General features: G+C 46.4%; 2 protein-coding genes and 2 non-coding genes across 6 annotated transcripts in view; 3 read left to right on the top strand and 1 right to left on the bottom strand.

The window, feature by feature from the left end:
• The first annotated feature begins 1,460 nt into the window (after positions 1-1,460).
• On the top strand, positions 1,461-13,884 carry DKC1 (dyskerin pseudouridine synthase 1). 2 transcript variants are annotated; one of them, XM_040626676.1, is made up of 15 exons: positions 1,461-1,617; positions 2,382-2,449; positions 3,140-3,226; positions 4,543-4,634; positions 4,952-5,136; positions 5,746-5,810; positions 6,188-6,314; positions 6,542-6,672; positions 7,086-7,229; positions 8,652-8,772; positions 10,271-10,389; positions 10,970-11,073; positions 11,609-11,717; positions 12,513-12,632; positions 12,984-13,884. In XM_040626676.1, exons 1-15 carry the CDS (start codon positions 1,602-1,604, stop codon positions 13,047-13,049), a joined length of 1,554 nt encoding a protein of 517 aa, XP_040482610.1. In that variant the 5' UTR covers positions 1,461-1,601; the 3' UTR covers positions 13,050-13,884. The 2 variants fall into 2 exon arrangements, with proteins under 2 accessions (XP_040482610.1, XP_040482612.1); XM_040626678.1 differs by lacking the exons at positions 4,543-4,634; positions 4,952-5,136; positions 5,746-5,810.
• Positions 6,770-6,907, top strand: LOC121103870. Its single transcript, XR_005836160.1, has one exon. It is a non-coding gene; the product is annotated as a small nucleolar RNA SNORA36 family (small nucleolar RNA).
• Positions 11,403-11,531, top strand: LOC121103871. The gene has a single exon (XR_005836162.1). It is a non-coding gene; the product is annotated as a small nucleolar RNA SNORA56 (small nucleolar RNA).
• A 903-nt stretch (positions 13,885-14,787) lies between the features above and the next one.
• Positions 14,788-23,877, bottom strand: part of MPP1 (membrane palmitoylated protein 1) — a 30,808-nt gene continuing 21,718 nt past the window's right edge. For both annotated transcript variants that reach the window (XM_040626681.1, XM_040626686.1), the window contains exons 6-12: positions 23,322-23,518; positions 21,037-21,143; positions 19,915-19,995; positions 18,931-19,011; positions 17,152-17,354; positions 16,875-16,949; positions 14,788-15,446 (exon numbers count right to left, since the gene is read on the bottom strand). In XM_040626681.1, coding sequence (XP_040482615.1) covers positions 15,270-15,446; positions 16,875-16,949; positions 17,152-17,354; positions 18,931-19,011; positions 19,915-19,995; positions 21,037-21,143; positions 23,322-23,518 — 921 coding nt within the window. In that variant the 3' untranslated portion in view covers positions 14,788-15,269. The remainder of the gene's footprint in view (positions 15,447-16,874; positions 16,950-17,151; positions 17,355-18,930; positions 19,012-19,914; positions 19,996-21,036; positions 21,144-23,321; positions 23,519-23,877) is intronic.

Below are 23,877 nucleotides of genomic sequence, written 5' to 3'. Positions count from 1 at the left end.
TTTGAGCAGAGGAGGGACATGGCCTGATTTACAGTTTAAAGGCACTTGCCAGCTGCTATGTTAAGACAGCATAATTGACAAAAGTAGAAGCAGGGGCACCTGTAAGGAGCCCACTGGAAAAATATAGGAGAGCTGTAATGATGGCATGGACTACAGTGACAGCAATGAGGGTGGTAAAAACCATCAGATTCTGGACCTCTTTTGAAAGCAAAGCTGAGAGGTTTTGCTATCAGATTGGATGAAGAGTTTTGGAGAAAGAGGAAGCCCACAGGAGAACCATCAATGAATACCTCAAAGTTATTCAGTGAAATATTTACCAATGAATTATTATAAAATAAGGGGGGGGAAGTAGTGAACTACTCATGGATTGGCTGATTCTGGGGACTTTGGTTATCTATAAAAAGCCAATTTACATCATTATTATTATTACCTTGGCATACACCCAAATAAATTCTAGACAGAATAAAAAGTGAGGAAAAACCAATCATCAGCTGTTTTTTAAGCCACAGCAAAATAAAATCTTTGTATGGCAGAGGAGAGATGGAAGAAAAGCAGCAACTCATTAGAAAAGATAATGGCAAAAGATTTCATTTACAATTGCAATAAGGAATTAAATAAATAGAGCTCAGTCAAGTCCACAGAGGTTAGATTAAGAACCCCCGCTTGAGAGACAGAAGAGTGAGACGAACACCAAAGACAGAAGGGAACACAGCTTGAACCAGGATTTGCTACTTCCTGCTGTCAGATATTGCAGCCATTAAGCGACCTGTGACTATAGAGCACGACATGGAGCCCCGTCCTGGAGTTCAAATCGAGGTGCGCTGTTAAGTGTACAATACACACTGGAAAGACTAAGTACAAATGTAAAATATTCCATTCATAAAGTGTATCGCTTATATGTTGAAATGATAATATTTCGGATCGCTGGGTTACACAAAAATCGTTATTAAAATCAATTTCACCTTTTTCTTTTTACCTTTTTTTTTTTTTTGCTCTGTGACTGCTGGAAAATTTAAAAGTCCACAAGTGGCTCGCACTGTATTCCTATTGGCCAGACCACTCTAGCTAGATGGGTATTGCAAGCAGCAAAGGACTTTCAACCTCCGTGCCTCAACGTCTTTATTTTTCAGTGGGGACTGATCCGATACCAACCTTAAAGGGTCGGCGAGAGGAAGCCGAGAGCTGCTGTTAGAACAGAGTGCTTGCGGGATACCCGGGTACCCAAGCCCGCGTTAAACCTGGGGAAGGTCAGCGAACCGTGGTCGGGGCCACGCCCACAGGCTATGGGCAGCCGGGGCGGGCTGCGCATGCGTCTCCAGCGCCGGCAGCCTAGGGCAGGGCGAATCCCAAAGCGCACGCGCGGACGCGCTATCGCGGGCGGGGGGGGGGGTGGCGAGCCAGCCAATGAGGTTGCGCCGGCGGTCCGCGCGCGCTTCGGGCTCTGCTCCCGGAGCCTAGCCCCGCCCCTCAGCCCCGCGGCGCAGCACGCACCGGGCGTCGCACAGGTGGGCGGGTTTTAGTGGCGCGGCCTGAGGGCGGCGGGAGTCTGTGCTAGCTCCCTCGGTGGTGGCCCACGCGGCTCGCACGCTGTGCGGGGCAACATGGCGGACGCGGAAGGTAAGTGTCGTTTCCTCGTGGGTGGCCGGGCTAAGTACCAGCTCCGCCGCCCCTGAGAGCCGGGGGTGGGAAGGTGACGGCGTCGGGGGCCAAGCTCTTCGCTGCTTTGCCGTCAGGCCGGTCCCGTCGCAGCCGGGCCTTCTGCTGGCCTTGCCTTTTGGCCTTGGGTCTACGGGTGAGGGCAAGGGATGGAGGGGTCCTCTCAGTGACGTGGCTCCGCGAGGCCCGGGCCTTCCGCGATGACACAGCCTCCTTAGGGCCCGGGTCGCCGTTGAAAGGGGTCGGCCCTGTCGGCGACCCCGCTGTGACGGGAGACCTGGCAGTACCTGTACCGCCGCCAGCCCAGACGCTACGGTCAGTGCCACGCGAAAGGGCGTGTAGGAACAGGCGGGGAAGAATAAGGGCCAAGGGGCGCCGGCGTGCGCCTAGCTCCAAGTCGCAAGAAAGTTCTATGGGCCACAGACCGGGTAGGGGGCAGTTGAGTGGTCACTTACGGAACTTTGTAGCCCGTGGGCCGAACACTTCTGTGGCAGGTTTAAGCCCCGCCACGGCCACGTGGTGAACCGGAATGGAAGCCGACATGTGCTACTGCTTGCGGTCGGTTACCGAGCTGTGCAACCCACCCGTTTGGCCTTACACACTTTGCTTTCCCCAGTAATTCAAGACCAAACGTCCATTTTCTGCTTGCTCTGATTTCATTTTCTATTTTCAGCTTCGTTATCCTTATTTTCGAGAAAAACTCCCAAAACTCTTGTCTGTTTTAGTATTTATTTTGCCGAAGAAACATAAGAAGAAAAAGGAGCGGAAGTCGTTACCCAAAGATGATGTAGCAGTGAGTAGGAATATGTTATACTTCGCTTTAACTAAAGGGAAACATTACTTAGGTAACACATTACATAAAAGAACTGTTTTTAAAAGTTTTTAAGGAATGGGTTGGAGTTGGGTAGTGGTTGTGTAGAAACCACACTACCCCAGCCACCTAAATCTCTCCTGTCAAGTATAGTTTGCTAAATTATGTTGACTACACCAGCTGCTCTCCGTGAAATTCTTGTTTATCCCACCCACAGACCCACTATCCCTCTTTCTCTTTAAGTAACTGTCCCCATCTTTTTTTTTTTTTTTTTGAAGATTTTGTTTCTTTAGAGAAAGAGTTTGCTTGTGGGGGCTGTGTTGGGGGAGGGGCAGAGGAAGAGAGAGAGAATCTCAAGGAGACTCCATGCCCAGCACACCGCCAGACACAGGTCTCTCCATCTCAGGACCCTGAGATCATCACCTGTGCTGAAATCAAGAGTCAAACGCTTAACTGACAGAGCCACCCAGGCACTCCTAGCGGTCCCCATCTCGGTGGCGCTTCACTTACCCTTCTGAGATCCTGGTTCATTTCTTTCTTACTTGGAAGTCCCAGTGAAGAGGCATAGAGACTACCTTGTTTTCTGTTTAAGAGGGTTAGACTTACATGGTAGTAATGGAATTGTTCAAAAGCAGGTGGGAAGTTTAACAGTGTATTTCTGTCCTGTATAAGGAGATACAACATGCTGAAGAATTTCTTATCAAACCTGAATCCAAGGTGGCTCAGTTGGACACATCTCAGTGGCCCCTGTTGCTCAAGGTATGTAGTTAAGATTATGTATCAGATCAATGCCTAGCTTTTACATTATTTGAGTGTTAGGAGTTCATTAATAGTGATTAGCACTAGCATCTTTGACTTAGGAAATGTCAGATGATACAGTCTAAAGCAGTGTTCTTCAAAGTGTCTGACACGAAGAATCAGGTTTTGTTTCATTTTTCATTTCCAGTGCACCCAGTGCTGTAGCAGAATGCAGTTAAAATGTCACAACAATGTCATACTGCCATTAAAAGTTCATAAATAATTAGTTCTTGGTTTCTATATTTAACTCCACGTTACAGACTTGTAAAGTTTGTGGGCCACACTTGGAGTGGGACTGCTTTAGTGCTTGAGGACATGGGCTTTGAAGCCAGACCAATTTGAGTCAGGCAGTGTGTGACTTTGAGCCTGACTCTTGAGGCTGTTTAATCTCTGAGGCTGTTTGCTTATGGTATCTTCTCTTGGGAAGGCTGGCTGAGGGCTGTAGGAGGTAATCCATGAAACGTGTTTAGCCATAGGCCTTAGCATGTAACAGGTCCTCTAGAAATTGCTGACTGTTGTGTTGGATTTTAAATAGAGTGGCTCAGTAATGAGTTGAATTACAAGTTTCACAAACAACTTAGTGGGTACCAGGTATGAGATTAGGAGAAAAGGCTAGGGTAGAGAAAGTTACTGAGGCGCTTCTTGACAAAGTGTTATAATAAACCAATATCTATGAAGTAAACGAAAGGGATTTGCTTTTATAATTCAACACAGTTGAGTTCCTGCTTGGTCAGCTGGGTCTACCATTTATATCTGCTTTACTGTTGCAGGCTCTGTATGCTAGTGAACTGGGTAGGCCACCGTCCCTGCTATCTTGGAATTTAAAATCTAGGTGTGAGAGATAGTTAAAAAACAATTGCTGTTTGCGCCAAGTACCATGATGAAACTAAACTGGGCAACATGAAGGATGAGCTTCAGTTGAGGGGAGCTCTTTCAGACCTGTGGTCAAGCCTTGGAAAGGAGGAGAATGAAAAGGAGCAGAGATCTGGTGCAGGAACAAGCTGGTTGTGTATGAGAAACGTTGCCAGTCTTAGTACTCTAAGAAATCTTTCTAGAGAAGTGATCAAATTTGTCTTAATTCTAGTCATATGGGTAATTTTTCCAGTGTGTAAGGAGGCTTAACAGTCTGTCACACTAGATAATGAAAATATAGGAGCAGAATCCAAGTTTATAAACTTGTGGGTTAACCATAACATGGTCGGTAGTGGTGCTGACTCTTGTTGTACATATGTTAATGGTTTATTAAGTTTATTTTGTGTTGTATCATTGCTTTCCAGAATTTTGATAAGTTAAATGTAAGGACAACACATTATACACCTCTTCCTTGTGGTTCAAATCCTTTGAAGAGGGAGATTGGGGACTATATCAGGTACGTGTGTTGGGAGCATGTACTGCTCAGACTTCTTTTCTTTTCAAATGACCTTTTCAGGGGTGCCTGACTGGCTCAGTCGGTAGAGCATGGGACTCTTGATCTTTGGGTCATTAATTCGAACCCACATTGGTCATTGAGTGTACTTAAAAAAGTTACTTTTTCACATCAGTTGTTCAAGGATGTAGTGGCATTTTAGAATGGCCTAGAATTGCTGTAAATACATTACCTGTACCCGTGGTGAACTTTTACTCTTCAGATTTAGTTTTTATTAGAGGGCCAGAAATGATGGCACAGTGATTTCTTTTCCATTTTAGGACAGGTTTCATTAATCTTGACAAGCCTTCCAACCCCTCTTCCCATGAGGTGGTAGCCTGGATCCGACGAATACTTAGGGTGGAGAAGACAGGACACAGTGGTACTCTGGATCCCAAGGTGACTGGCTGTTTAATCGTGTGCATAGAACGAGCCACTCGCTTGGTGAAATCTCAGCAGAGTGCAGGTATGTGGAAGAGGGAATTAAAAGAGGCAGCTACTTTGTTATTGGAAGGCTTTCTAGGTTTCCTCCTTCTACTTTTTGGCCCTTGGTAGTGGTTTCTTCATTAGTCAAAAAAAATCCTAAGCAGGGATACTCTGGTTGTGTACCTTCTGTCCCTTGCCATATCATAGTGAGTCTGCCTTTTTTGGAGTTCCAGGTACTGGGCATGTGCACATCAAGTTGACTATCTGTTCCCAGCACTGAGACAGGGCTGTGTCTGAGTCCATCTCTAGGCTTATCGCTCCAGGCTCCTCGGAGTATTTGCTGCTAAAATGCCTTTCCCTCATTTTCATCAGGGGGATCTCCTACGTGACCTTGCAAGGTTTTGTTCTAAGCAGGCTCTATACTGGGTATTCCAGCTATCCTTGTCAGCACCTTGGAAGTTGAACTCCTAATGAGAGGGAGCATCTCCATTCCTTTCCCATGTTCAAACCATGAAACCTGTCTTAATGGAAATTTTACAGAAAGAAGTCATCAAATTGCATGCTTTTGCTGCACAAAATGGGAATATGAGCATATAACAATACAGAAAACTCAGTGGCCACACCTGACTACTCTTTTGTCATTTTTCAGGCAAAGAGTATGTGGGAATTGTCCGGCTACACAATGCTATTGAAGGGGGGAGTCAACTTTCTAGGGTAAGTTTGTGATTACAGGGAGGGCATCTTTTGGCGACTTGGGTGTCTGAGCCCATAGACATCTGGAAACAGGTCGGCTTTCCTGGCTGTCCTGTCTTACGCCCTTCTCAGTGGGTTGCTCACGCCAGCCTGGACAGGTACTGCGGATTGGCAGGGGCACTTCTGGCCATGTCCCTTCTGAGGAAAGGGCTCTGATAAGCACTGAGTCATCCATGTGTCTTTGAAAGAAGAAGCAAAAATGGAAAGGACATTTTAGGCCTTAAATGATTGAAAGAAACTTTTTCATTTGTGTCCTCAAACTACCACAATAGGCTGTTTGCTCCTATTTGAGAGTCCATGCAATGAGAGTCTTTATTTTGGTTTGTGCTTATTCTCAGGCCCTAGAAACTCTGACAGGTGCCTTATTCCAGCGACCTCCACTTATTGCTGCAGTAAAGAGGCAACTCCGAGTGCGGACCATATATGAGAGCAAGATGATTGAGTATGATCCTGAAAGAAGATTAGGTGAGTCATTAGGTCTGTGAGGAACTGAATTAACATTGACCACATGTGGACAGGAATGCATTCTTGAGAATTAAATTTTCTTGTTAAGAGTAGATGCCCTTAGTATATGGTGTGGTCAGAGACTTTCTATTGTATTTAATCTCGCTGGCTCAGAGAATAATTCTGGGTTTCTCACTGATGTGTTTAATTTGGACAATGTGCTACTTCTGTGTGTGTATGTGTCTTAGGAATCTTTTGGGTGAGCTGTGAGGCCGGCACCTATATTCGGACACTGTGTGTGCACCTTGGTTTGTTACTGGGAGTTGGCGGTCAGATGCAGGAACTTCGGAGGGTTCGTTCTGGAGTCATGAGTGAAAAGGTACACCGTTAATGGGGCTAGAAGTTTTAGAGCTGGTACTTAATATCTTCCCACCCTTGGTGGAATTCCACCTGCTTCACATCTTGGAAAACACAATTTCCAAAGTGTTGAGTTCAGTTCAGGGCAGCTTCCCTGTTCTGTTAATGAAACTTTGGAACATTGAAAACCTGGGCTGTGGGAGATGATTGGATAGAAAGCATTACTCTATTCATTCACTACCTCCCAGCCTACAAAAATGCCTACTTAGGTTTCAGTATATCAGTAGTTACAGACGTGTAGAAGAGAGGTGATTCTGAAGAGACTGAAGACTCAGAGTTTGGACTAAATTCATTCAGGTTTTGGAAGTTTGGGTTCTGTTGGACTATTTCAGATACAGTGACACTGAATAGTTTTCATATATGGCTGCTTTTTAGGACCACATGGTGACAATGCATGACGTGCTTGATGCCCAGTGGCTGTATGACAACCACAAGGATGAGAGTTACCTGCGGCGAGTTGTTTACCCTTTGGAAAAGCTGTTGACTTCTCATAAAAGGCTGGTGATGAAAGACAGTGCAGTAAGTTCTGAGTTACAAGTTCACATTTGCACAAAATGTGATTCCACAAAGATGAGAGACAGTCTGTGTTCTGAAATCCTTTCTGTGGAAAGAGATGAAACATGATGTGAACTTATTATTTTCCATTGGGCAATTTATTCTTTTTCTGGTTTTGTAGATTGGACTCTGGATTCTTTTGTGAATAAGCATTTATAATTGTTTTTACTAAATCAAAACCAAATATACTAAAGTGGAAACTTTAATGCTAGACATACTTCCTATCAAAATAAGGCAAATTGTTTAAGCATTTACTTTGAGTTGTCCCAGAGTTAACTATTAGTGGTACATAAAATTTGTCTTCCTGTAACCTGGCAGTACTGCACGTGCCTAAGAAGCCTTGATATATTTAAGTTGTCGCCAGAAAGTTTTTTTTTGATTGGGATTGAAAGTTGAAATGAGCGTTTCAGAGATATTATAAGCTATGTCCTTAGGAATTTCAGTAAAGTTTTTTTCTCTTAAGTCTCTGAACTTAACCAAGCTTTTTTTTTTTTTTTTTTAAGATTTTAAGTAATCCCTATATAAATCCAGTGTGGGGCTTGAACTCACAACTCTGAAATCAAGAGTTGCATGCTGCACCGACTGAGCCAGCCAGGCACTCCATAAGTAGTTCTCTTAATGATGTAATTATGTCAGGGACAAAAGATAGCTAAGTTGAGGGTGTTAGGTGCATTTTTTTTTGGTATATTAGGCTTTGTAATAAGAGACAAAAATTACAGAGGCATACTAAGCTATGCCATTATAATAATTGAAAAAATGTAATCATATGAAACAACAACATAAATGTCATATAACCTCCTTATGCGTGGGTCAGACTGGTACCCTCTGGGTGAATTTAAGGGGGAAGTGAAATACGGTCAGCGAAAGAGTTCTAGGTAAGTGAAAACAAGATGGCACAAGCCACTGAAGTCAGGGAGAGGTGGCCTTAGCTTGCATGTGATTGTTTCAACAGGCCTCAGTAATCTTGCTTGCTGGCTATTTTGGAGCCTGTTAGAGGCCAGATCTCCCAAAAAAGCAAAAAGGTCTCCTAGTTCTATCAGGGTTTCCGTCCTCAAGGATAAAAAAGAGAGAAGAGTAATTAAGGAAGAGTAAGGCTGTATTTGGCTTTAAGATGAAAATGCCTTTAAGTCCAGTGGAGGAATGAGGAGTAGGGATTTAAACTCCCCTTTAATAACGTTTCTGAGTCCATGTGTATCAGGTGCCTAGCCCGTGGCGGATGGTTGCTTCATGCACCAGATTGCAGCCAGTGGCTGTCAGTGCCATTAGCGCCATCCCGCAGGTCCCCTCCCCTCCCCCAATGTTCTCCTTTGTGCTGGTAAGGGTATGGATGGAGGGCAGGGGCTAGTGCAGCAGCTAGGGCTCTGACATGTCATGCTGTCTCTGCAGGTGAATGCAATCTGCTATGGGGCAAAAATCATGCTTCCAGGTGTTCTCCGATATGAGGATGGCATCGAAGTCAATCAGGAGATTGTGGTCATCACCACCAAGGGGGAAGCAATCTGCATGGGTAAGACGGGGGCTTTCCCTAGTTCCTTCTGCACCATCACAACCAGGCTCACTAAGAGCAGGCCCCAAGTCCTGGCTCCTCAGGTTCATCTAATCCTTGTGTTGTCTGGGGCCTGTAGGGGTAGTCAAAGCAAAGGACTGTGTTAGATAGGCATAGATGAGAAGGAGGTAAGTGGGGCTTCCCCTTGCCCTAACTGGCTGCTATTAGAGGCCATGTCTCAGCAGCTTGGTTCCAGTGGGGAGAGGGAAAATCCTTAACGAATGGAATAAATGTCTGTGGTAATTGAGATGAAAAGTTTAGTCCATTCCTTTTCTGCCTATAGCAGTTAACTTGTGAACCTTTAGCTACTGTTGGATTGTCCCTTAAAACTTCAAATGTTCCGTTGCCCTGAAGGGGCTGTGCAAGCTTTTCCCCATGTGTGCCCTGAGCCCCAAGCCTGGTGAGTGTGTCTTTAGGGTGCCTTACTGAGGTGTTCCCTTCTCTGGCTGCTATCCATAGATCCTTGCTTGCAACTGAGAAGGGACTCTGATGATGTGCTTTCTTCCTGGTGCAAATCAGGCAGGTTAAATGAATAGCTCTGATTTACTTATTAAGAGGTCTCTTGAGGATTTAGGAAGCATTGCTTTTTATGTGGTTAGTGTAAATATTTTTTCAACTGATAATTTTAATAAGGTTTCAGAGCTTTTTTGCCATAACGGTGGATTTTCTCCATATGAACATCCTCAGCAAAGGAAACCTCAAGGCAGTAGAGCTTCGAGTGTTAAATGTTTTTTTTTCTTTGTAAAGATTTTATTTATTCATTTGAAAGAGAGAGAGAGCTTGAGCACAAGCGGGGTGAGGGGCAGAGGGAGAAGCAGACTCTCCGCTGAGCAGGGAGCCGGATGCGGGGCTCGATCCCGGGACTCCGGGATCATGACCTGAGTCGAAGGCAGACGCTTAACCAACTGAGCCACCCAGGTGTCCCTTAAATGTTTGTGTGTGTGTGTGTGTTTTTAAGATCTTATTTATTTTGAGAGAGAGAGCATGTGAACACATGCACGAGCGGAGGGAGGGGCAGAGGGGGAGAGAATCTTTTTTTATTTTTAAAGATTTTATTTATTCAACAGAGATAACAGACAGCCAGCGAGAGAGGGAACACAAGCAGGGGGAGTGGGAGAGGAAGAAGCAGGCTCATAGCAGAGGAGCCTGATGTGGGGCTCCATCCCAGAACGCCGGGATCACGCCCTGAGCCAAAGGCAGACGCTTAACCGCTGTGCCACCCAGGCGCCCCAGAGGGGGAGAGAATCTTAAGCAGGCTCCACGCTGGATGCGGAGCTGATCTCATGACCCTGAGATCATGACCTGAGCTGAAATCGAGTTGGACACTTAACTGACTGAGTCACCCAGGTGCCCCTAAAATGGGGTTTTAAAATTTATATAAAACAGTGGAATTAGGGCTCATAACATACGAAGTTTCTCCCTTCCAAGTCATTCTTTCATCTCTTTCTAACACCTGCAGCTATTGCATTAATGACCACAGCAGTGATATCTACCTGTGACCACGGTATTGTAGCCAAGATCAAGAGAGTAATCATGGAGAGAGACACTTATCCTCGGAAGTGGGGTTTAGGTCCAAAGGTAAGTGGGACTGGGTGTGTGCCCTGCTGTGAGTTAACTCTTTTGTGTTGTTGAATACTCACTTGGGTGGCTCTCGGCTTTGTCCCTATCACCACAACCTTGCTTTGTACTGGGCTCTGGGGAGTGATGGTGAGTAGAAATGGGACCATCTCAGACCTTACAGGTTTTAGTCTAATGGGGGAAAGCAGATGGACATCAGTCCTATTGCACAACTGAAGCCAAGCACAACTAAAGCCTGGCACCTCAGGAGTCCAAAATGAGGGGTTGGACTTGGTTGGGGGGTTTGGGTAAGGGGTCTTCGCTGGGGCCATGCCAGCATAAAGGACACAATGTTATGTGTTGATGAGGTGAAGAAGGGAGGGGAGAGTCTGGGGAAGCTGGAATCATATGTACTGCAAAGGCCCTGTGGTGGAAGAATGGGGTGGGAGGGAAGTGGCACAAGTCCCACGTTCTGAGTGCTTTGCAGAGAAGTGTGAGGCCCAGCTGACAACACCCAGGGGAGGAGTCTTATTTGAGCAAGCATAATAACCTGCTTCATGTGTTACACTGTTCTGATGTTGAAACCCTGACGGTCTACCAGGCAAGTCAGAAGAAGCTGATGATCAAGCAGGGTCTTCTGGATAAGCATGGGAAGCCCACAGACAGCACGCCTGCCACCTGGATGCAGGAGTATGTGGACTACAGGTGAGGGCAGGATGTGTGAGAGCCCCAGGCAGGCAGAGATGGCATGCTTGCCGCCTGGATGCAGTAGTACATCAACTACAGGTGAGGACGTCAACTGCAGTGAGGACGGAAGGCCGCAGAGCCCAGAGGGGTAGGTGCGGCGTGGTGGCTGCCTAGGTGAGTCAGGACAGGAGGGTGTGGAGCCTGGGTATGGGGAGGTGGCAGATTTAGTCTGGGGGAGAGCTGCTAAAATGTGGGACTGTAGGAACTTGTGTGGTGCTCAATGAGGTCTTGGGAGCTGTAGGGACTACCCCTTGACTGCCCGGGCCAGGTAGGGGCTTGGGCCTGCACAGCAGACAGTTATCCCTTTCTAGTCTGGCTCGTGGGACTCTAGAGGGAGTCAGTCTGCAACAGTAAGTGGTGAGTTCTTCTGTCTGTCGTCAGTATTTTGATGGTGGCTTTAGACTTGCCAGATATCACTGATTGAGGACGCAGCAGTACTCACCTCCCTGGAAAGCCGTTCAGTGCATCTCACCTATTGCTACTTCTCTTTCAGTGACTCTGCAAAGAGAGAGGTGGGGGCCAAAGCAGTAAAAGACCCACAGGAAGTTGCCGAAGTGGTAAAAGCCCCAAAAGTCGTTGCTGAAGTGGTAAAAGCCCCAAAGGTAAGTGATGTGCTGTGAGCAGTGTGGAGTGTGTTTTGGGAGATGATTGCATTTGGCTTCTCTCGCTGGTTGCAGTCCAGTCATGCATCATGGCTCAGTACGGCAAGGCTTCCCCGTGGGGGTGCGTGATGCACACAGTAGAGAGGATGTCATGCCGTACCTTGGGGTACTCATTTGGAATGTGTGGACTCCAGTTCACATTCCCTGTTGTGTCTGCTGGGAGGATTGTGGGCTCAGCAGAGGCGACAACACTGGGACACGGTGGAGGTATGTGTTATTGTAGCCCCCACCCTGGGTCAGATGGCGGCACAGCTTGTGTTGAAATCAAAGCTGTACAAAACTCAGCAAAGTCACCTGCGGCTGGCAACCTCTAGATCGCATTAGCTCAGCGTTTGAAAAGTTCAGGAAAATATGTGGTAGCATCTCAGTTTCTCAGGCATTAGAGCACAGAGTGGTTGTGCTGAGTGACCTGAAACGAGCTGCCTGGGAAGAGCTTCTGGCGTGCATGGGGCCTGTCCAAACTCCTGGACTGCCTGCCACCTTTGAACTTTTCACAGTCCCTGAGCCCGCCACTGCTGCTTTGGTGCTCCCGCTGTGCCCATGGCTTCCTGGTCTTCAGGGATGAGACCGTGTTTGCATTCTCTGTAAATTAAGGTTCTGTTGGGGTTTGTAATTAGAAAACTTCCTCTTGGATTTAGTCAGGAACTTTTCCGGTGGTCCTCTACCTTCTTACTTGAACGTTTCTCATCTGTTTTTACCCAAGATCTAACATTTGATCACTTGTCTCCACCTTAGCGGAAGCGAGAGAGTGAAAGTGACGAGACCTCTCCACAGCTGATCAAGAAGGAAAAGAAGAAGAAGAAGGATAAAAAGGCCAAAGCTGCTCTAGAGAGTGTGGATGATCCAGGAGATGGGGTATGTATAAACACGGTCAGGATACTTGCAGGGGAAGGGAGCAGCAGCCTTCTGTTGCCCACAGTGCCTGTGCCCTTTGCCACTGCTGTGGGATGGACAGAGGCAGGTCCCAGCGTTTTATAGTAAAAACTGCGTAGTTGGAAAGCTGTTGATGGTGAGGGGGGAATGTGAAGGTTGTTATCTGTAAAAGTAGACCACTGGGTCATCACTGAAAAGCTCAGAACTTTGTGTTCTGTGCAAAATTTATTTTATCCAGAATATCCTCACAGATCCTGAAAAGGCTTTTTGGGCTTTTGGGACTTCCCTAATTTGGTTGTTAACAGATGCTGTGAGGCTTTCTCTTTCTCCCAGGACAGTGACAGTACCAAAAAGAAGAAGAAGAAGAAGAAAATAAAAGTGGAAGTGGTTTCTGAGTAGTGGACACCACTTTGAGCACTGTGTCCAGTTGGGAAGAGAAATTAAAGCCTTATTGAGAAAACAGAATTCCTTTTGTTCTTGAGGGAATGGAACACAGATCCTAGAAAGGGTGGAGAGTTCTGGCACATTCTAGCTGCTATTTGAGAACTCAGTGACGTTCCTGGTGTGGTCATTCCATCCTGTCCTGTTTTAAGGATATGGGTGAAGGAGGCAGCTTTGATGCCACCCACTTCTCCGCTTGGGAGAGTTGGGGATCCTTTCCTTCAGATCCAGCCCAGCCCAGGAACCATCTGCGGCTATTGCCCGATGGCTGTTTTAACACCCTAGCTCTCTCCTGGTTTGCACCACCCCCCAATCCATTTAAAAAGTTTCTAAACATTGCTCAGTGAAATGGTGTGGAGCAAGTAAAAGGATAGAACTGAACCACGTTGTTTGCTGGGGGGATAAATCTTTTCTCCCATGTCCTGTGAGGACAGTGGTCTGTTCTGGCCACATGCGAGCAATCGTGTCAGCTATAGCCACTCCCATCTCTGGCTTAGTGTCCTTTGTGTACTCCTTCAGAGCCTGTGTGTACAGCCTCACACGCCTGAATTCATCTGCCTACTTGTGTTTGTGACAGAAGCTAAAAAAGTGTTCCATGTTCTCTTCTTTATTAACTAATCTCCTTTACTTTCAAAGGATGCAATCGCTTATTGCTGGGAGAAGGTTGTACTTTTTACTTATTAAAGTTTACTTGTTTTTAAGTATCTCTGTTGGGTTTTCTAATTGTTGGGGATGTCACCCTAGGAGAACAAAAAAATATAAACTGTTTTGATTAAAAATCTAGGGAACTTGATGTCCTATTTGAAATTTGATGCTTTTCCTTGGTTACTTTCTCTGGTTCTGTGTCTTGTGATATTCATCTTGGAGCCTATTACCTGGCATGGGAACAAATACTCTGGAATCTTCATTCAGGACATTGACTAGAGTAAAATGGGGAATCATCACGAATCCAGTGATCTCCCCAAACAGTTGAGAAGGGGAAGATAGAAGTATTTATGCAGTATTTCTGGCAGGGAGGGATTCTGACCATAGGCCTGAGCCTGGGTTTCCCTCCACTGGAAAGGAGGTCAGAATTGAAGCCTCTGGCAAGTCAAAAAGCGGGAAGCTACATGTGTGCACCTGTTGGGTCCTCGTCCAGGATTAGAGCATTTTATGTACATGTCTATGTGGGCACCAGCCTCAGGAGACTTGGGGTGGTGGTGGTGGTAGGAGTTTGAAGGCACAGCTGTTCATAATCCCCGCAGGTAGCTGCTGTGTGAACAATGGAGTGGAGTCCTTTCCCTCTGATACAGATTAATTTGGGCAGCCAGTTGTAGGGGTGCTCTGGAAACCAGGTCTTGAGAATGAAGAGAAAGCTAAAAAGAAGCTGCCAGGAGAAAAATGGGGGAGATGCAAGCAGAAGCAAAGCATTCTGAGCACTCTCCCCATGGAGTAGAAACGGGATGATCACACCTTTGCTCCCAAACTCGTTTTATAGTTACATGTCTGTGAGGGTTCAGGTCCGCATGTAGCGCACCGGGTGGCGCCCTGCCCATCACACATCCCCATGATGGGAGGTGGGGTTATCTTGACCTCTGTGTGCTTGAGGGAGACTTCTGAACCCAGAAGAGGCAACTGCTATAGGCAACTGCTATTGATGCTGTCCTCAGGGGCTGACAGGTGGTGCTGTTTCCCTCTCCAGAGAGTTAACAGGGTATTGGTATCTTAACACAGCAACGTTTTTTATTGCTTTTGAGGGTTTCCCTAGAGCAGACATCATCCTGTTGCACAGCTGCTTCATTTTGGCATTTTAGAAAGTTGAGGTTACAGATGCTTCAAAGACACATGAGATGCCCAGTAATTAAAGGTGAAGGAGCACAGGCTTTAAAGAACAAGGGCCATTGCTTTTTTCTGTGTGCACCATCTTTGATTAGCAGTTACATTTTTATAGTACTTTGGGCCTTAGATTTCCAGAGATCCTTCCAAAACCCTCATCAATGGGGCTCCATCTATATCAGGAAAATCAGAGCCCAGCCAAGGAGCCTGAACAAGACTGACACCCACTAGCCTAATTAGGATAGATGCAGAGCACTGGAAGCTGACAAACTAGTTAGAGCGTCCCTGTTTGTCTTAAAGCAAGGAGAATGAAATTCAAACCGCTAGAGAAGGGCACAGCGCCACTGCCCATTTTCCGCAAGCTTAGTAAACCCAGGAGACAGGCACCCACTGTGGAGAACTGCATGCCTGCTCAAAGGCTTCTTGCAGTTTCTTAAGGGTTTCATCAACACCATTATTGACCAGTGAGAGGTCAAAGTAGTGTGCGTACTGGCTGCGGATGGCTTCGGAGTCCTTCTGCAGCTGCTGCAGGGCTTCCGTCTGCAAGGAAAAGAGAAGCATAGATGAGGCAGGCCCCACAGCATGGAGCCCAAGAAGTCAGTGATGGGTTTTAAGTGGATGTTCATTGTTGTGACCACTGCCTGCCTCAGAGTCACCTGCTTAAAGACTCAAGCTCTGAACACCTTCCTTGAGAATGTTAATAGAGTAGGGTGTAGAGAGACACTCAAGAGCACTGCAATTCTTAGAGGATCTCAAAATAACCCTGATTATAAATCATCAGAACTCTGAAGATCGATAGCTCCATTGCTGTGGCATGGACTTAAGCAGTATCTCCCCATTGCTGTAGCCACCACAGCTGCAACCCTGGGACAAGGATAAGGGTAACTTACAACCCCAGGCCTCTTTCTAGAATCCCAAATAAATGGCTATGAAAACGACTGATAACTCCATAAAAGTAAAAACGTTTGCATAGCAATAAGCACCAAAAGACGCCAAACTGGGAAAAAGAAATATTAGAACTGATGTCACCAAGGGCTAATTACCCGAATATAGAGTTCCTAGAAGGCAGTACTGAGAAAGGCCAATAACGCAAGAGAAAAATAAGCCAAGGACGTGACCCGGCAGTTTGCAGAAAAGATGATACAAATAGCCTTTAATGGACTGATAAAACATGCAACCACTTAACAGTAAAAGTACAGAGAGACTATATTTTTCTAGTAGATTGGTCAAAAAATGAAACTTTGGATAACATGCTCCTGGCACAGGAAACAAGCACTTTCCCAGGTAATTCTCAATTCCCATCATAAGCATCCTTGGACCTGGCAACCCTGCCTGGAATTTCTACAGAGCTATCTGCACATATGTGAAATGCCATGTGTACAGGCCACCGAGTCAAGGGAACGGTGAAACGCGACAGTCCTGCCACATGTGCACAATGGAGGCCGTGCAGCCACTAAGACTGAAGCAGCTCTCCACACACCGATACAGAGAGCTCTCTGTTGTGTTTGGTGAAAGAGCAGGTGCAGGGACTCAGAGGAGTGGTGAGTGGGGGGTGGCTTTGCAGTATATGCCTGGCCGCCTAGTTCTTCCTCTCCCTGGCGGGGTGGTGGGTTCAGTGCCACCTCTGTCCTTCCCACTTGAGCCCACATTGCACCAGTGTCAGGATCTGCCAAATTGCCCATCTCTGCCACTGGGTCCCAAGCACTTCTAGAACTATGACTCTCTGATTTATTTTGTCCCTGTTACCTAGCATGGGTGCTGGCCTACCTAGTGGTTTAATAAGTGTCTGCTGAGTAAATCAAATGTGCCCGTGCCCTTTGACTTCTTGGCCTTTCAGGAAGAAGGATAGCAGTAGCCAGGAGGCTCATGGGAGATCTGGTCACAAGCTGCGCTCTGGACTGATGTCCCAGTCCAGGCAAACCGGGAAAATGAACCTCCACCCACCCTGCATAACCCCGTCCTTCCCACCTGAGTGCCCTGGTCAGTAGGTGCGATGAACACAATGAAAGGTGACAGTTCTGCCGTGCGGACAATCTTCAGGGTCTAGAGAAAGAGGAAGGGGAAGAAGGAAGAAAAGGACCAGAGTTAGCCATCATGATGGCTTCCTTCTAATACGTATCTTTGGGCATCACCAAGCCCAACACTATTTCCATCATTTCTGGTACAACTGTCATGGTTTTAGATGACCCCACCGAAACTATGTGACCCAAACCTCATCCATGCCTGCCTTGTCATGTCTACCCACCTGGGGCTCAATGTCAAGGATGGCAATCTTGTCCTGCTCGTGAATCTGGTGCACGGTTTCAAATTTGGTGCCAAACATGTTGCCCTGGTAGCTGCCAAACTCTAAGAATTCATTGGCGGAGATGTTCTTGGTCATCTCTTCGGTGGAGATGAAGTGGTACTNTTTCCCGTCTTCCTCACTCTTCTTGGGTGGTCGTGTTGTATCTGCACAAGAACCCAAATCCCTGACAAAACTGGGTCCTCACCATCTCCTAGCGGCTTGGACCATGGCATCTGTACTTAAATCCCAGCTGCCTTCGGTGCAGAGAGTTTAATAGAGGGTTCTCTCCCACAGGATCCCGAAGGGCTGACCATAGACGATGCAGGACAGGAAATAGCCTGTCCATCTGGAATGTGTTTAAAGAGGCAAAGCCCAATGAAGAACATTCCTATCCCTCTTCCTATATGAAGTTACAGTTCTTAAAATCACCAATCCCAGGAATATTAGAGCTCAGAATTGGAGAAATGACAGTTGATTATATATATTTTTAAAGATTTTATTTACTTGTTAGAACACAAGCAGGGGGAGTGGCAGGCTTTCCACCGAGTGAGGAGCCCGATGCGGGGCTCCATCCCAGGACCCTGGGATCATGACCTGAGCTGAAGGCAGATGCTTCACTGACTGAGCCACCCAGGTGCCTCTGATTATATTTTTTAAACAGATCTATGGGCTATGGTTAGGATTTCTTGAAAGTGTGTGTATGTGAAATTTCCTTTTAATAGCTTGGAAAGAAGAGTACTTTGGTTTGGTTTAAACTCATTTTGTTAAATCTTGGAATATTCTTAAGTCACAACATTTACTATTATTCATATAAATTGTCCTCTAAAACATGCTCCAGATATCACAGCTTGAAGCACAACCCCTGTCTTGTGCATCCTCTGCTTGTCTCTCAGTCCACACCTGCACATGCCTCTCTCTCTTCCCATCTTATAAAACAACAACTCTTCTTTACTGGCTATTTCTACTTTCAAACTTCCCCACTCATTCCTCAACCAAGGGCCATCTGCTTTCTGCCCCTAATATGTCACTTACCCCTAAAGGCAAAATGTAGAAGCAAGGAGTAAAAAAATACTAACACCGGATTGAGAATCCAGTGTTCTACTTTGATAAGCAATCATACTATGCAGATTCACTTTTGGGAATGCAAGTCACCTGATTCCCTACCTGGCCACTGGCCTGATTCTTCTCCTGTTGAGGACTACTGCCAACTTTGTGCCTTTCCTGAGCGCTGCTTTGATTCAGAAGACATTCAGGAAAATGAGAGGCAGCCTAGATGTCAAGCAATAGTGGAGAGCTAAGGAAATTACGATATAGCCACTCAACAGACTGGGATTTAGGCACATGAGAAAATGCTTATAATATAAAGTAAAATGAAAAAAGTAATAATTTTTTAAAGATTTTATTTGTAAGTAATGTCTCCACCCAACGTAGGGCTTGAACCTGCAACCCAGAGATCAAGAGTTGTATTCTCCACCAACTGAGCCCGCCAGGTGCCCCAGTCATCTATGTTTTCAATAACATTACTTGCTTCCTTATTTAAAGCAGGATAAAAGTATTTTCAACTGCTTCTCTTATGCAGGCAAACAGCACAGAAAAGAATAGCAACATAGTTACCTGGAGCGATTATATGTACACATTTGCATTTTCCCAAATTTTGTTTTTATAATCGAACATTTAAAATAAAGTCACACATAGAAAAGACCACACTACCTGTCCTCCAAGGACCCCAGAGGTACTTACATGGGGCAGGGTATGCAAACTTGTCTGGGTTCTGGCTGAGTAGGGCATTCTTAATGTGGCTGCGACCCACCCCACTGGCTCCTGTGGAGGAAGAAAAGAAAGGCTTGGAGAAAACAGAAACCAGGTTGCTATTATTCTCATGAGGGCTTCCATTTCTTTCCCCAAAGACAAAGGTGGGGAGAGGTTTAGACATGGGATGTGGGTGAAAGTGAGCAAGTGTGGCTTCCAGACTGCGGTCAGGGAGGGGCATGCATTCCTTTAAGTACAGGAGGATCGAGGTCTTCAGGCCCTTGTGTTCCAGTTGGGAGAGGAGACTCTAAGGGCTTAAGGGCCAGGACTCAGAACATAACTGTTCCTCCCACAGAGGAACCGGCTAACACATGGGGTTTTCTATTTCTTTTCTAAAGATATCTGCTTTACTGAGCTCTCTGAAATTAATGGAACTGATTTTTTTAAAAAGATTTTATTTGACAGAGAGGGCACAAGCAGGGGGAGCGGCAGGCAGAGGGAGAGGGAGAAAAAGAAGCAGGCTTTCCGCTAAGTGGGGAACCCAAGGTGGGGCTTGATCCCAGGACCACAGGATCATGACCTGAGCCGAAGGCAGACGCCTAACCCACTGAGCCACTCAGGTGCCCCAATGGAACTGGATTTAAAGCAGTGTTTTTACTGGAAATTTCTCTGGGACCCTAACACAGTTCCTCTAAGCCACTAATGTTTTAACTCTAAAGACAGGGTGGTGAGGTGCCCACCTAAAATAATTAGTTGCTGAAAAACTTGTAAGGTTTAGTTGCATTGGAACACCTGTAAGGATTCAGAGAGTCCAAGAGACTGCACTGCCTTTTTTTCTCTTTTCCTCCTCACTGCCTTTTTTTTTTTTTGGAGGGAGGGAGAGGGGGCATCATATACCGCAGGGGCAGGACCGTAAGGAGGGAAATGTACCCTAACTAGCAAAGCAACATGGTGGAGGGGGCAGCGAGAAGTTACCGATCAGCACCAGGGTCTTCCTCTTGAATGCAGGGAGCCGAACAACTTCCTCATAGGAAACAACATCCAACTGGTCAAAAACTAGGGACAAAGAAAACCAAGCAATGTTCATTTATATGGTTCCGGTGGTGAGGTGGGAAAGAGCTGAAAGTCTGTCAGCCTGGCGCGAAGGCAGCTGAGCCTGGGGAGAAAGGACTTGGGCCTGGATTCATTGAAGTGACATGATCGTATTTTGGTTTTAGAAGACGAACTCTGGTAGGCAATAGGCTACAGGGGCTGGGATGTAACCTTAACAAAAGGATGATGGGGACTCTGGCCAACTCTACCAGCTGGGGCACTGTCAGGAACAACCACAGTTGGCAGTGACAGAATGACAGGCCATCACTGTACACCATTTCTGGACCATGGACGCCGTTCCTTTGGGTCTATTTCTTGCTTTTCCCAACATCTTCCATCTGAACTCAACATGACTCTGTCAGTGAATTCCTTGGACTCTAATTTTTTCTAATTTTCTGGACCCCATATTCTCCTCTTTCCTCTCTCTTCTCCATAGTTGCAGTAACATCGTGCTGCCCTGCGCTCCAGCCCCCTGGGATGGGCCACTTGGCTACTCATCCCGACTCTCTATCCCCCACCTCCACACCAGTGTTCTTTCTTCACTGCTGCCAGAGACAGAGACGCAGATGAAAAGCTAATCACTAAGGGAGGGTGAGCTGAATGGCAGTTTATTCAACTGTTAATCTACAATCTGCTTGAACCCATTTATAATCATAGTATATTATATTACCCACCACAGTAGGTAAAAAATAAAACCAAAATTAGTTCTCAGGAAAATATGCTCTTTTCTGGGGTTGCTCAGACCGTAAGCTGTTCGTGCTGATGGCACTGACACACTGAGAAAGGTCTGGAAGGCTGTTCGGTTGGTTACCTGAAGAGTGAGGATAATGAGTGGATGTGAGCAGACCCACTAGCTTTCCTTCGCATGTACTGGGAAGATGAATGTTGTAATAAAAGAAAACCAGAAGAAACGGCTGCTTTCTGTGTAACGTATGGTCCACCATGCACGACACCATCTCCCTGTTGCTGCCAGAAGTCAGCAGAGAGGAAGCCCAGAAAGCTTACTTGAGCTGTGCTTGGCCAGGTACTTGTCTTTGTACTTCTTCTTCTTCCCAAACGGACTGCAGCTTGGGGCTTCACTTGGAGCAGACTGAGCCGCACTTGCCACTCTCCTGGCAGGAAAAGATGACCAATATCATTGGAACCTCAGCGTAAAAGCCCCAGGGTCATCCGCCTATGCCGTGACAGGGCTGGGTGAGCCCTTTCCCCTTCTACATCAAACCTCCAGACTGGGGACGCCTGGCTGGTTCAGTCGGTAGAGCCTGTGACTCTTGATGTCAGGTCTGTAAGTTCAAGCCCCACGTTAGGTGTAGAGATCACTTAATAATAAAATCTTGGAAAAAAAAAAACAAACAAACCAACTTCCAGACCAATCTGCCAAAAACTTCGTGCTGTCCTTGACCCTCTCCTCTCTTACACCCCCTCGGTGTCTCTCTCATCTTCTCCCCTCTCTCTCAGCCCTCACTCTCACTGAGGCCCTTCCCTGGTCTCTCAGCCTATTCCTCTCTTCCTCCCCGCTTCCCCAATCTCTCTCTGTGTGTCTGTCTCTTTCTCAGCCTATGTGTGCATGTCTCATTCTCTCTCCAATCTCTGTGTCTCTTTCATATCCCCCCCTCTGTCTCTTGCTTTCTGTGTCTCTGCCAGTACCCCCTCAGCTGCCCTCTCTCCCTCCCGCTCTCCCATTCCCACCCCCTCCTCTGTGAGTAGAAGGCTCTGGGTCTGTGATGAGCAGGGTTTAGACTAGTATGGAGAAGCCAACAGGTACACAAAGAAACAAGTGGAAGGAGCCCAGCTGGAATGGTCAGGCTGCACTGAGGGGAGGGTGTGATGGGGGAGTCACTTCCTCCTGGACACATTTCCAATGCCAGGTATGTAGATACCCACGTAAGAACGCTCCAGAAAGGCAAGGGAGGTGATTGCACCCTGAGAAGCCATCACTGTGTTAGTCTGAGCCTCCTGTTTGCAGAGCTACAGAATGTCTACAAAGTGCGTAACAGGCAGTTTGGAGCACAACGAATTGTAAGCTGCCTTCAGACAGGTAAACCTGGAGTCTGTATCCCATACCTCTCAGCAGATTCCATACGCAATCCAAAAACAACTCAGTTTCTCTGGTTCACTGGTTTTTGAATTTTTATGACCCGACTTCAGTATAAGAAATATACTATACAATGCAGCCGTATATTATGCACATATATATCTATAAATAAAACATACAAACACATCACATATACAACTAAAACAGCAGCTTCATAAAATAATACCTCCTCTTAGATACATCAAATATATTCCAGTACCTCTATTTGATGTCATTTTGCAAAAGAAGTCCTTGTTGCAACCCACTACACTGACTGCACATCTCAGTAAGTCACAGCCCCCGGGTGAACACCATGTACTACCGTGTCTTCCTCAGCCATCTGCTGTTCGTGGCCTCAAGCTCCCAGTCCTGCAATGTTCTTCACAACGTGTTACCTCTGAAAATGGCCTAGAAGCCACAGCCAACCTGTCTGGGTCTTTCACCATTACCATGCACGGTTGGCACTATATTTCATTTGTTGCTCTAATTCCAAATTTGTTTTAATATTTTATATTTAAGTAGTCTGTACCCCCAATGTGGGGCTCGAACTCACAACCCCGAGACCAAGAGTCACATGCTCTACCGACCGAACCAGCCGGACGGTCCTCACTTGTTCCTCTAATTGTAAAAGTTTATTTCTACACGGCACTCCCTGTGGTTATAACTCCCACTGTGTCATCCCCAGAATTCAGGCTTAAAACGAAAAGAACCCCCTCCCCTGAGGCTGTAATCTTTACACTGGGTTTATTTTGCAGAGGCGGGCCCGGCGCCCCTAGGGCCACGTACTGGAACCCAGCACTAGGTGAGCTACCCAACTCAGGGGCAGGATTTATTTTTTCTACATACTGGGAATTTGCATCAAGGACACACATTTCGCATGTGACTGTTTTCTGCAGGTCTCAGAAATGCACTAGCCTGGGAGGCAGGAGACCAGAGAGGGCTCCAGTTCCAGTGCTGTCACTTGCTCTGGAAGCAGAGGGAAAGCATTTGAGGAAACAGAGGCCCATAGACAGATGAAGAGCGCTTCACTCAGGCTCCTTTACCTGTAATGGCTTGCAAGCCAAGTCCACTGGCTTACTGTTGCCCCCTCAGCCATTACGCTTGGTCAAGAAACAGAAACTACACACGAGGTGACAGATTTTTGAAACTGAGCGATTATGCGTGGCAAGCATGAGTCCTTGCGTTGGTAAATTTCACCCATACAAAAGCAGCTCACCATTCCTGCAGCTCAGGAGAAGGGATCAATCCTGCTGACTCCTTGGAGGAACCTTCCACCCGCCCCTGCCACCAGTTACTGTCATCTTTGTTGATTATCTTGATGATGTCCCCAGTAGCAAACTTCAGTCCCGCCTCCTTGCAAGGGATCAGATGGTCCTTTTTGGGATCATAGTCAAACTGTGCTCTCATGAACATCTAAAAAATAAGGCAAAGGGAACTGAGAGACGCCAGCATCAGCATATTTAGATTGAAAGTTCTGCTGTAAATAGGGTCAGGATTGTGTGAACAGCGGGGAGAAGTGACTGAAACTGCGGTCGGACCTGATCCCTCCAACATGTTGGTGGTTACTGGGGCTGAGTTGTCTGTCTTGGAGGACAAAGCAGCTACTATCAGAAATGCATGTTTCCTGGGGAAATCTTTTCACAGTATGTTAAATAAACAATATGAATGTGCCAAAGGTCTTAAGCTGTGGATACCCCTTGTCTCCACAATCCCCTTCTATGCACAAGTTGTCAGTTACGACGTATGGAAAAGTATGTTCGCCATAGCATTAT

Source organism: Ursus maritimus (genome assembly GCF_017311325.1).
Source record: "Ursus maritimus isolate PB19 chromosome X unlocalized genomic scaffold, ASM1731132v1 scaffold_X1, whole genome shotgun sequence".
NCBI lineage: Eukaryota > Metazoa > Chordata > Mammalia > Carnivora > Ursidae > Ursus > Ursus maritimus.
Note: the sequence above shows the minus strand (reverse complement) of the source record. Positions and strands in the feature narration are given on the sequence as shown.

What these genes read in the sequence shown, in the direction of transcription:
- DKC1 (XM_040626676.1), top strand. An exon ending in GGGGGAGTCAACTTTCTAGG is followed by an intron (nt 5,811 to 6,187) that starts GTAAGTTTGTGA and finishes GCTTATTCTCAG; the next exon opens with GCCCTAGAAACTCTGACAGG. An exon ending in CTGGAGTCATGAGTGAAAAG is followed by an intron (nt 6,673 to 7,085) that starts GTACACCGTTAA and finishes GCTGCTTTTTAG; the next exon opens with GACCACATGGTGACAATGCA.